General features: G+C 52.7%; 1 protein-coding gene across 1 annotated transcript; it reads left to right on the top strand.

Annotated features, from left to right (window-relative positions):
- The first annotated feature begins 4,689 nt into the window (after positions 1 to 4,689).
- On the top strand, positions 4,690 to 12,479 carry LOC127032337 (C-type lectin domain family 2 member D-like). Its single transcript, XM_050919553.1, has 5 exons — positions 4,690 to 4,783; positions 5,444 to 5,542; positions 9,778 to 9,956; positions 10,651 to 10,754; positions 11,984 to 12,479. Exons 1-5 carry the CDS (start codon positions 4,690 to 4,692, stop codon positions 12,087 to 12,089), a joined length of 582 nt encoding a protein of 193 aa, XP_050775510.1. The 3' UTR covers positions 12,090 to 12,479.

The raw sequence follows: 12,479 nt of genomic DNA on the forward strand, positions 1-12,479 counted from the left end.
GTAATGCTCTCCTGCCATCCATCTCCACTCCCTGACAAACTGAGGCTAGGGACACCATTCCTTACCCATCCTGGCTAACAGCCATTAATGGACTTAACCTCCATGCATTTATCTGTTTCCTAGAGACTGGCTCCATGAGGTCCCTCACAAACTGGAGACGGTTCCTGTGGGTTTGTCTTTAGTATACTTATGTACATACTCCACGAACTGAGCATTTGGGCTTGGTCCAGAATCTGGGATGAGCCTATGTTGTCAAAACTGAAATGCTCAAAATAGCACATGCATGTGAATGGAGACTGGGTGCTAAAATTAAATTAACCCAGGGGGTCTCAAACTAGGGGTCAGGACCTCTCAGGGGTCATGAGGTTATTACTGGTGGTTGTGAGCAGTCAGCTTCCACCTCAAACCCTGCTTTGCCTCCAGCATTTATAATAGTGTTAAATATATAAAAACGTGTTTTCAATTTATAAGGGGGGGGTCGCACTCAGAGGTTTGCTATGTGAAAGGGGTCATCACAACAAAGGTTTGAGAACCACTGAATTAACCCCTCTGAAGCCTCAGGGAATGCAGGGGAGTGGGGTCTCCCTTGGTAGTGTGGGGAAGGATATTGCGCTTCTCATGTGAGCCCTCCCTCCGTGGCTAATTTTAAAGGAAGCTACCCTCCCCTGATATGAATCTCCTTGTGGCACTGAAATTAAATGTGGACTATAATTTGGCATTTGAGAAGTGAAGGGGATGGTAGCCCTAATGGAAAAGCTGACAGCTTGGCTCTTCTGCAAGCCTCAAACTGCTGAATGAGCTGTACGGAAGGCTGTGCCTCTCAAACAGCCTGGCCCTGCCCCCAGCCGATCTCCACCCACTTCCCGCCCCTGACTGCCCACCCCTACTCAGAATCCCTGACCCATCCTGCTCCTTGTCCCTTCACCATCCCCCAGAGATCCCCCCCAACTACCACCCCTGGACCGCACCCCTGCTCCCTGTCCCCTGAATGCCCCAACCCCTATCCACCCCCCACTGAGTCCTGACAGACCCCCCCCGAACGCCCACAATCCACCTCCCCATTCTCTACCCCCTGACCGCCCCCCCACCTCTGTCCCCTTCCTGTGCCCTGACTGTCCCCACAACTCCCTGCCCCTTAGCCTACCCCCCACCCGGGCTGGAGCGCAGCAAGCCCCACGGCCCCGCTCTCCCGGCTGGAGCCCCGGCCGGAGCGCAGCAAGCCCCGCGGCCCCGCTCTCCCGGCTGGAGCCCGGGCCAGAGCATGGCAAACGCCGTGACCCCGCTCTTCCGGCTGGGGCTCCGGGCCCTTTAAATAGCCTCCAGAGCCCTGGGGTAGTGAGGGGCGGGAAGCTGGTGGGGCGGAGGCTCGGCGCGGCACACCGCTCTGAGGGGGCGGGGCTTCGGGTGGTGTGAGGCTCGGGGCGGGGCTTTGGGCGGTGTGTCGCTCGGCGTGAGCAACCCTCCCGTTTTCCAACTAGCTGCAGTTTCTGCCACATAAGGAAACCATCTGTGCTCCTGCTCAGGGATTGCTGCCGCCTGGTGATCGCCTTTTTGTTGGGTGGCTGAGAGAAAAGTTAGAGCTGCCGGAGGGTATATAAAGGCCAGTTCAGGGAAGCGGCGTGCGCTGTGCTGCGGGCTCCTGGGCTGCCGGAGCCTCTGCTCCTAGCACGCTCCCCGGGGGCCTCTGGCTCCGGGGGACACGAGCCTGGGCGAGTTGCGAGCCGGGCTCCAGGCTCCGGCTCCCCGCGGAGCGATCGGGGGCTGCGGGTCTCCGCCAGCAGGTGAGGAGGGGCCGGCGTTGTGCACAGAACGGGGACGGGGGCGAGCAGGGAGCTGTGTGTGGGGGGTGCATCGATCACACTGGGGAACCGGAGTCTATTGGGGAGGGGTCTGTGCGCTGATCGGGTGGAGAGGGGGGTCGGGCGGGGGGGTAGTGGGGAGGGGTCTGTGCGCTGATCGGGCGGGGGTAGTGGGGAGGGGGATGTGGGCTGATCGGGTGGGGAGGGGGGTCGGGCGGGGGGTAGTGGGGAGGGGTCTGTGAGTTGATCGGCTGGGGGGTAGTGGGGAGGGGGATGTGCGCTGATCGGGCGGGGGTAGTGGGGAGGGGAGTGTGCGCTGATCAGGTGGGGGAGAAGGTCTATGGGGGTGGGGACAAAATAAGCGGTTAAACTGCAGGCAAGACAAGAACTCCGCTGCCCAGGGAGCAGATCACGGGAGCGGATGGTTTGGGGGTGGGAGGGAAAATGATGTTTCTCTGTACTGAGAAAACCCCTCCCCGTTGTTCCCTGGCTGCGCAGGGCAGACCCTGTTTCTTTGCCTTTGAACTGATGGGCAGAAGCGTCCTAATGCCCCTCTGAGCTGCGTCCCAACAGCCAGGGGCGGCTCCAGGCACCAGCCCGCCATGTGCCTTGTTCCCCTGCTTCTGGAGGGGGGCGCTGAGAAGCGCTGTGCCTGGCGAAGTGGAGCGGGCTGGGGCCGGGTGGCTCCGCTCGGCGCTGCTGCCGGTGAGTGTGGGGTCGCTGGGGGAAGAGGTGGAATGGGGGCAGAGCAGAGGGGGAGGTAAGAGATGGGGTGGAGAGAGTTGCCCGGGGGCTCCCCAGGGACGGCCCTAACCCCTGCAGCAGGCGCAGCCGTTGTGGGGTGGGATGTGGCCAGGGGATAGGGCTGGTCGTCAGGGCAGGTACTGCCGCGTATGCAGCACGCAGCCGCCATGGGCACCATGAAATTTGGGGCAATTTGGTGCCCCACTCAGCTGCTGTATGCTGTGTATGCCTAGGGATGGCCCTGCTCGGGAGAGGTGGTGTCACAAATCCACAGGATGAGAGCTGCACTCCAGCTTTTACCCAGGCTCTTGGAGGGTGCCCTTCAGAGTGGGCCTCACTGCCTCCTAGCCTGAGCCCCTGGGCTCCAGCCCTTCTGGTTCACACTGACATAGGCTCCTGCTCAGAGACTTTTACTGGCTTCAGGGACCAGTGCCCCAGCCAGTGTTTGCAGTGAGTAAAGCAGCGTTTTCAAAACAGCTGGATTTGTCATTCATCTGGCACACAGCGAAGTCCTTAGCTTAGCAGAGCCACAGAAAGGTGGGACCAGAGTAAACCAGTGGTCAGACTATAGTGGGTTCCATCTCAGGCTCTGACTCTTTTGTGAGTGGTGGGAGAGAGCAGCCAGCTTCCTCCAGGAGCTCACACTTTCTCCTCTGCTGATCAGGTCTCAGTCCTTTTGTCCTCAAGCTGGTCTGCGCTCAGGTTCCCTGCTGAGAGGTGGGAGGAAAACCTCCTTGTGGTCCTTGGTTTTTAGGTGTCAGTGTTTTGGTCAGTGGGGTTTTTCCATTGTCTCTTTGAGCCCTTTGTTGATCTGGGTCAGTTTCAACCAATTCCAATGACACTGTTTGCTACAGCCCAGATGTCAAGGTGACACCCACACCTTATGTGCTGTAGTGCCCCCAAGAGAAGACTTAACCCTTTTCCCTTCACTGAGTAACAGGTCTGAGTACAGAGGGAAACTGAGGTAGAGGTAGGATTCCTAACAATTACAGAAAATTCCAACTTTGTCATGGGAGGGTAGATGCTGATGGGTGGGTTCCACAGCAGATCAGATCTCTGAAGCCCTTTGGGGTTGGAGGGGCCAATGGGGTTTAAGGTTGTGGATAGTTCTCTGAAAACATCCACTCAATGTGCAATCAAAAAAGTGAACAGAATGTTGGGATTCGTTAAGAAAGGGACAGGTAATAAGACAGAAAATATCCTCTTGCTTCTATATAAATCCATGGTACACCCACATCTTGAATTCTGTGTGCAGATGCAGTCACCCTATCTCAAAAAGATCTACTGGAGTTCTAAATAATTCAAAGAAGGGCAACAAAAATGATTAGGGGTTTGGAAGGGCTTCCCTATGAGGAGAGATTAATAAGATTGTGACTCTTCAGCTTGGAGAAGAGACAACTAATGGGGGATATGATAGAGGTCTATAAAAATCATGATTGATGTGGAGAAAGTAAATAAGGAAATGTTGTTGTTTACTCCTTCTCATAACATAAGAGCCAGGGGTCACCCAATGAAATTAATCTGCAGCAGGTTTAAAACAAACAAAAGTATTTCTTCACACAACACCCAGTCAACCTGTGGAACTCCTTGCCAGAGGATGTTGTGAAAGCCAAGACTATAACAGGGTTTAAAAAAGGAACTAGATAAATTCATGGAGTACAGGTCCATCAATGGCTATTAGCCAGGTTGGGCAGGGATAGTGTCCCCAGTCTCTGTTTGCCAGAAGCTGGGAATGGGTGACAGGGGATGGATCACTTGATGATTCCCTGTTCTGTTCATTCCCTCTGGGGCGCCTGGCACTGGCCACTGTGGGAAGATGAGATATTGGGCTAGCTGGACCTTTGGTCTGACCCAGTCTGGCTGTTCTTATCTTACGTAATCATTGTGGCATCAGCTCTGGCAGAACGTTGGGCTGCTGGGCAGGGAATGAGAAACCACAAATCACCCCCCTACCCCTGACCTGTCCTGCTTGGTCCGTCTTGGCTTTCTGATCAGCTGCAGAGTCTGGAACAGGGAGGAGACCAGGGCCAGGACCTCCGCCCCGGCTCCACTTCGTTGCTGCTGGATCAGACCCAGTCAGACAGAGGAGCCAACCTCAGCCCAGCGCCTGTAACAGCGTCTCTAGCCTGAGTGTCGCTGAGAGACAATGGAGTCAGCAACTGGGGCTGCTGAGAGCGAAGTGCCGCTGCAGGAGTTGCGTGTTGATGGCAGTGGAAACCTGGAGGCTGGCGTGGAGCCAGGTAATGGGGTGTTGCTGCCTGGGACCAGGCTGGAGAGTGACCCTGAGGCTGCCCCACATGGGGCCATGTTCTCAGTGGCAGCAGCCAGTGCCCAGCAACCTCCTGTCCCTGGGCAGCAGGGACTGGATCTCCCCCAGTGGCTCTCAGGGCACCGATCCCTGGCTCACAGCTGCTGTCTGGCGCATACAGCGGTGGCCGTGGGTCTGTGCAGGGGCCTTTTGGACTGGATGTGTCAGACCCCCTGTGACAGCCCTGGCCTATCTCTGCCTGGTTTGTTCTCCCTCCTTCTGCTGTGTATGGCCAGTGTGAGACCCCAGTGTGAGGGGACAGGTGTACTCAGCAGTGTGGACCCAGCCAGCGCTTGGCAGGGGGCACAGGAGGGAGGTGGAATCAGCTTGAGGTCCTGCAACCAGAACAAATGGGTCCTTGTCTCTGTGCCCCTGGACTCACCAGGCCGTGTGACAGCCTGGCTGGAGGTGCCGAGGGAGGGCTCTGGGCTGAGGGGAAGGAGGGACTGTTCTGCCAGCCCCAGCCTGCCTGAGCCTCCAGGCTCCTCTCCCAGAGCGTCTGACAGAAGGAGCAATCGACAGAACTGGGCATGTTCTAGGGCAGCTCGAGACGAGTCCTTGTGGCCGGCCTGATGGGGTCTTTGTGTTTCAGAACCTTGTCATAACTGCAAGAAAAGTCAGACTGGACCAGTTGTGGTTGCACTGATAGTTGTATCATCTGCTTTGATCGCCGTCATCATTGCTCTGGCAGGTGAGTTCCCAGCTTCCACCTTGCTCCCTTCCTCTCCCCTCCCTCTACGACCTCTGTGAATCCCATTCCCCTGGGACCTACCACCGTCACTCTCTCTTCCTGGCCTATCTGGCTTCTGCCCTTGAGACTGAGGATTCCTGGGGGGTGTTCTTTCATGACCCTCCTCCTGCTCCGTCCCAGACCCCTGTACCTGGGCACTCTCTGTGTCTGACGATGTGACTGACATTAGCTCCCCCCCAGCCCAGCTCTGAGCACTTTGGGTCCAAGTCACTTTTACCATATACCATGAAGCAGTCACTTACCAGGGTGTCCCATGGGACAGGGCGCAGAGCAGTGATGAGCCCTTTGCCTGCTCTGTGTTGCTTTGAGGTTACCAGCCTGGCCTTCCTGCATCTTCAGGTCATGCCTGTGGCTGGGCAGCAGGTGCTGCCATGTTATTGAAATGAGCCATAGAATTCAGTCTAGACCCCTCCATCAATGCAGTGTTGAAACCCACCAATCACTGATCTTGGCCATGAAGCGTCACTTAGCACCATTCACTCCCCCGGGCTGCACAGCCAGCACGTGCTAGTGCAGAGGGTGTGTGTTTGCTGTGAACATGAACCCTGCTGTACCTGCCAGTAGTCTGGGGCAGGGGGTGCTGTAAGATGGTCAGTGGGGTGGGATTTAGCTGTGGGCCCCAGGAGGGTTTAGCAGCTGGCAGAGGGGATTGAATCCAGGTCTGTCTGCATTAGGAATAGTCTGTGCCGATGTCATGACATCCGTGCAATTGAATTGGTGCAGACCCAAAGCAGACGCACTGCACTGGTACACAAAGGAGCTTGCCTGGGTGCAGTTCGCTGCAGGAGTTACCAGAGTGAGCCACACTGCTCCAGCAGGAGCGGTGTCAGGGTTTTTGGCGCCCGTGGCAGGGGTCCTTCCGCACTTCTGGTCGTTGGCGGCAATTCTGCAGTGGGGGAGTCCTTCAGCGCTCCCGGTGTTTGGGGCACTTCGGCGGCGGGTCCCGGAGTGAGTGAAGGACCCGCCACAGAATTGCCGCTGAAGACCCAGAGCGCGGAAGGACCCCCTGCCGCCGAATTGCTGCCAAGGGTGGCAAAATGCCGCCCCCCCCCCCAATCCTGGTGCCTTAGGCGACCCCCTAGGTCCCCTAAACAGAAGCGCTGGCCCTGTGCTCTAGTGCATCTCCAGGAGGTGTTTTCCCTGATGGAACTGTGTCACTGTGTCACTAATGCAAATTCCTCTGATGCAGATGGGCCCTGAATCCCGGCTCCCTGTGTAATGGCAGGCTGTTGCAGTGGGCAGCACTGGCTCTCAGTGTAAGGCAGGACCTGTGAGCTTAGGGTTGGTTACACTCCTACAATTGCAGAGAGCTCTGCAGAACACGTGGCATCTGACCTGGAGATGGATGGTAGAGACAGCCTGTGCCATCAGCTGTTAGTCACTGACTTCTCTGCTCAGTTCTGTAAGGGAGGGGTGTGGACTACTGTGCACTGCACAGTTACATCTACAGGGCAAGACATGGCTTGTGAGTGCGATGAGTGCATGCTCTTTCTTTGATGATAGTGGCCTGATTTCCTGACTCTTCCAGACAGTGTCCGTTCCTCCCTGAGCGCCAGCCACATGGGAAGGCTTTAGAACCACTTACCCAGTTACTGTGGTGCAAAAAAAGGGTGATATGCTCAAAAATGTCTGGAGGGGTTTGAGTCGGACTCCTCTCAACTAATCAGGCCTCTCAAATATCTCTTGGATGTCAATTATGGGTGACCCCACTGCTGTTCTTTCCTGGCACTGAAAGGGTTACACTGTGTGAGGGCTTCCAGCAAGTGTCCTTCTTGCTGCTGTATTTGGGGAAAGAAAAGTCTGCAGGTAGGAGGTGAATTGCAGGGCCGTCCTTAGGATTTATGGGGCCCTAGGCAGTATTTTTAAACTGGTGCCCCTATGCCGGATGGCAGCCCAAGCTCACAGCCTGGTGGGGGAGGGGGAGGAGGGACTTGACAGCAAAGGATAATGAGAGGCCCGGCCTGCCTCATGGTGGCAGAGAGTCACAGTTCCCCGCAGAGACTTCCATGCACTCTCCCTCCTGCAGAATGGACATGAAGAAAGTACCTTATTAAAAGCACTAAAATTTGGGAATAAAAAATGTCAGTCACAGGTTTTTTGATATGCCCTGAAGTTTGTCAGATATTTATTTGCAAAAACTTCATAGTAAGGGTGAGTCAGCTGTCCTACTGAATACAATATTACATATAATGGAATACATGATGCAGCTCTTCTCTGTTTTACATTTTCTTCATCAGTATTTCTAAGTTGAATTTATATTTTAAATGTACTCAAATCTTAAGCTAGCGTTCCAGATTACTACATATTTAACTCACTGAAACAAAGACGATTCTTTTAAATTAATCAGAGAGGTTTAGTGTGTTCATAACAATGTTCGTTGCTTTTAGAAAAAGGGAACAGTAATTTACTTTGTGTGATCTCCATAACAAGAGACATGGTTATGAAATTTCACCAACTTTAAAAAAATATGTTTCCAAAGATTTTAGGTATAACAAGGATTTTGTCTTACTAAGGTTCTGATTTTGCTGGAGAGTTCTTTTAAAACTAGTTTGTCGGATAGTCAGAAGTAAAGAAAGGGAACTCTTTGTCCAGCTATCTGGAAGGGAAGGACTATTGTCCCTTTAAGGGCTCTCTTCAGTGGGGAGTGAGGGGAGAGGTGGTGAAGGGATGGACAGGAAGACTTGGAAGCACTTTTTTTTTTAACTATAGTAATTAAAATGTGTATTTTAGATAAGGGAGGTCTTTTGAATGATTTATTTAAAAAACTATGTGTGAAGATTCACACATTTAAGGCTAAAGATGATTGTGCATCTAAAACTCTATGCAAGCATTTTTAGAAATGTGATTTTATAATCTTCACCAGCTCACTAATGAAATATTTTAAAGCAAATTTTAAACTAAGGTCCTGTAGACTGACATGTTCTGTGTAAATATTACATTAATGCACAACTGTTTTTGTCAATAAAGTCATAAACTGACAGTATAAAAATTTATTTGGGCATAAGCTTTCGTGGACATCTGATGAAATGGGTTCTAGTCTACAAAAGCTTATGCCCAAATAATTTGTTAGTCTTTGAGGTGACACAAGGACTCATCCTTGTTTTTGCTGATACAGACTAACAGGACTACCACTCTGAAACCTGTCAGTATATACCTTGGAGTTGGCAAATGCCTGTTAAATGGCTTTATTACCCCTTGAATGTCTCTTTAACAGTTTCAGTGTTGTGCTAATAGGTCTGGCAGGCTGGAGGTTTTTTCACTTTTAACTACTAGATTCCCTCCCAAGGAAGACTCACCAGGCTAGAGCAGCCATCTGTGGGAGCCTGCAGGAAGGGTCACAACAGAGATAGGAAAACAAGAGGCTGGACACTAAGACCCAGTGGTGCCCCAAATTTTCAGGTGCCCTACGCAGCTGCCTATGTTGCCTATGCCTAAGGACGGCCCTGGTGAATTGAGTTACATCATTCCTGGCTGACAAGGTAACTGGTCACTTCCTGTTGCTGCGGTTTCTCATGCCATCTTGTGACTTTCATGTCCCTGTGTGAAAGTTACTGCACATTCTTCTGTTATTCACCTGCTGTTTGTTGCTAGGTTGAACATCCAGCAGTTGATCTTGTGCCTGGGATGAAATGCTCTGAGCTGTGTTAGTCCCTCCCAGGCTAGGAGTGTCCCTGGAATCCTCCCTGCCAGGCAAATTTACTGTGACAAACATCTCTGTTAACCTGCATCTGACTGCAGTGACAGGCCCAGGCTGGGGATCCCAGTAGGCATGGCATGTCGGTCAGTTGACTGCCTGTTTGGCTGCAGTCACAGTATCAAATACTCCAGCAAGAACCCTGGGGGTAGGAGTCCACCTGCCTTTTTGATTGTGTGCGTGTTTTTCAGAACTTCGTTTCATTGTTTTGCTTTTTGATCTGAGTTAAAATAAGTCAGTTAAGTACTTTTTTTTTTATTTTTATTTTTTAAATTAGGCGTAAGTATCTATCTAAAGCTAAACCTCCTGGAGACAATGAACTCTTGTTCTTGTTTGTTATTGTTCTGATAAATTGGTATTTTAAAATATTTGACCGGTTTTTGACACATTTGACTGGTTAATTGAACGATTATTTTTGTACTAGTCAAATGCCCAATTCTAGATGCAGCTCTTACCTCACATGTTACTTTCTCATTCTCAGTGCTGGCATCTAAGCTTTCATCAGCTGATCTGTGCCCCCCTGCATGCACAGACGGCTGGATCGGGTACCGAGGGAAATGCTACTATTTCTCCGAGACTGAAGGGAACTGGACCTACGTTCAGAGACTCTGCTCCTCCTTTGGTGCCTCCTTGGCTAGGATTGACAGTGAGCAGGAATTGGTGAGCGACTCTCTAATTGGGATACACTGTCCTTAGCACAGCAGCTGCTGCAGTAGGATGTGGGCTCTGCCCCTGCGGGGCAAGGAGCAGCTCTGACCCCTCTCGTGCTGGGAGGCCAGAGCGAATGGACTTCCAGCCGCTCAATGCTGGGCCCAGGGCCCTGCTGTCTGTGTGTGACCACAGGGATTGCCCATTCTCCGCTGCCCCCTCCCCAAATAAGGAGACAGCCCCTGTCTAAGGCAGGGATGGCTCAGGCATCTCCTGGCGTGCTGGCTGCTGGACTGGGCCTGAGAACACAGGTAGCGCTCCTGCTTTGGGGATGGGAAAGGAGCAGCCAGCTGAGGATGGGGGGGGATCCTCTCACATTGACCCCTCCCACTTCAGCTTGCTTCACTCCCACCTCCTACCTTGCTGTGGGGAACGGCAGCTGCTCTGTGAGAACAAACTCGGCAGCTGCCCTCAGCCCAGGGGAACTTGGGGTACAGGCGACTGGGAGCACAGGGGCAGGGAGGGTTAATACAGCCTGGGTGATCTTGTGCTTTGCAAGAGGGAAGGGGAAATCCAGTTTCCTTCTGAAAATAAATTGAGCCCCTTCAGTGTGTGACTAGGATTCTCTGCAGTTCAGAGCCCTGAAGAGGGGGGCGGGGAAAGCACCAGAGCTGGGGTTGATCCATGCTGTCCCTCTTTCTTTCAGATGTTCCTGCTGCGCCATAAGGATATCCATGACCACTGGATCGGCCTCTGGAGGGAGCAGGGGCAGCCCTGGAAATGGACCAACAGCACTGAATTCAACGACCTGTGAGTCTGTCTCACCCTCTGTACTAATTCCCTGGGCTTGGGGATTCTGGTGTCTGAGCTGTTTGAGTTCAGCTGGATCCACCATTCAGTGGTAGTAAAACAGCCAGACACAACCCTAGTCTGTTCGCATACTGCGTGTATTAGAGACCAATGGGAGCCAGCCACAGCCAGAGGTGCCCTTGCAGTGTGCTGGGATTTCAGCTGGGACACTCGCTGTTCTTCCCCAGCCCTCATCTGAGACACACCATCCCTGTCACTGGAGCTAAAGAATCCACTTCTTTAACTGAAAACCCCTCCTGATTGCTAAAGCTCTTACACAGGCCAGCCACTAGAGGAGGATGGAGATCCCCCCACTTCTCTGGTCCGGGTTACTTCAGTACTTTGAAAAATCAGGCTGTTATGGCGCTTGGTCAGTGCTCTCCAATGGCCAGTCCCCATTCTGCTGTATTGGACCCAACCTTTGGATCCCCCCTGCTTCCAGCTCCACTGGGCCCGAATAGCTACCAGACACTGTCTCTAGTTCAGGCCTCTGTGGCACACTTCTGGGGTACAGACTCCCTGTCTGGTACCCTCCTTAGGATGTGGGACCCTGCAGTTCAGCTGCTGTAGGACCCCAAACCAGTGCTGAACCCTCCGAAACCTCCTTAGAGGCCATGCTGTCCCTAGAGCTCCACCTTCCACTCCAGAGTAACTCTGGGAGAGTCATGTGACGGTTACAAACAAGGAACTCCTGCTTTCGCAAAGGAACTTCTCAAACACACTCTTTTCCCTCTTCCCAATGGAACGCTCAAGAGTTTTATAGATCAATGGAAGAGGAAACCCTGAATGCAATTTCCTCTTTCAGTGTCATCTTGATTCTGCTCAGAGTGTTTCAAGGAGGCAAGATCCCTCCTGCTCCCCACTTTCCCTGCTCAGTCGTCTGGTTCTCATGAGGGTCTGCCCCTCTTGTTAGAGGACTGGTCCCTTTTGAAAATTAGTCTCTCAAATTCTCTCCGTCCTGGTGGGGACTTTCCATTCTCCAGCACCCCCGTGGGCTGCTCAGCATAGAGGGGCACTAACAATCAGTGGTTCTGCAAAGCCCCCACTGTCCTGAGCTCTGCTCTTGAGGGGCTGTGAGAGTAGCTGCTCCGCACTCAGGCCTCCACTGTGGAGAACAGCTCCCCTGGCTGTGACTGGTGTGAAATACCCAGGCTCTGCCTGACTGCAGCTCTCTAGCTTCTGTGTTGCAGGTTTCAGATAAGAGGAGGTGGTGACTGCGCGTATCTGAATGACGAGAAAGGGGTCAGCAGCTCACGGTGCTACATGGAAAGACGGTGGATCTGTAGGCAAACCTGAGGTGTATGTGATGGGAAAAGGGACTGCACTGGAAGGGAGCTCAAAATAAGCCTCCTAGAAATGACACTGATACAACTCATACCTACTTGAATGAACCATGTCCCCGTTCATCAGCCTGGCCAAGATCTCAAAATTGGGCAGTGGGGCCCTCAAGCAATAAGTGTGTGTCGTTTAAACTGTGGATTCTTTGTATGTGCCTTCTGCTTCTGAACCTTTAAACTCAGGGACACGTTGTCAAGCTTCTCTTTGCAGCTGAGTGGGTGAGATCTTATGAGAAGGATTCTCAGACACACGCTGGGGAAGTAAGGGAAGGGGAGGCCTTGTTAGTTTAGACTCCAGAACAGCGTTTCTAAGGAAAGCAAAACAGAAAGAAAAATGAACATTTCAGCA

This window comes from Gopherus flavomarginatus, chromosome 12, assembly GCF_025201925.1.
Source record: "Gopherus flavomarginatus isolate rGopFla2 chromosome 12, rGopFla2.mat.asm, whole genome shotgun sequence".
NCBI classification, from domain to species: domain Eukaryota; kingdom Metazoa; phylum Chordata; order Testudines; family Testudinidae; genus Gopherus; species Gopherus flavomarginatus.

Coding starts and splice junctions, on each gene's coding strand:
- LOC127032337 (XM_050919553.1), top strand. CDS start 4,690: ATGGAGTCAGCAACTGGGGCTGCTGAGAGCGAAGTGCCGCTGCAGGAG. Junction 5,543..9,777: donor CGTCATCATTGCTCTGGCAG/GTGAGTTCCCAG, acceptor TCTCATTCTCAG/TGCTGGCATCTAAGCTTTCA. Junction 10,755..11,983: donor AGCACTGAATTCAACGACCT/GTGAGTCTGTCT, acceptor TCTGTGTTGCAG/GTTTCAGATAAGAGGAGGTG.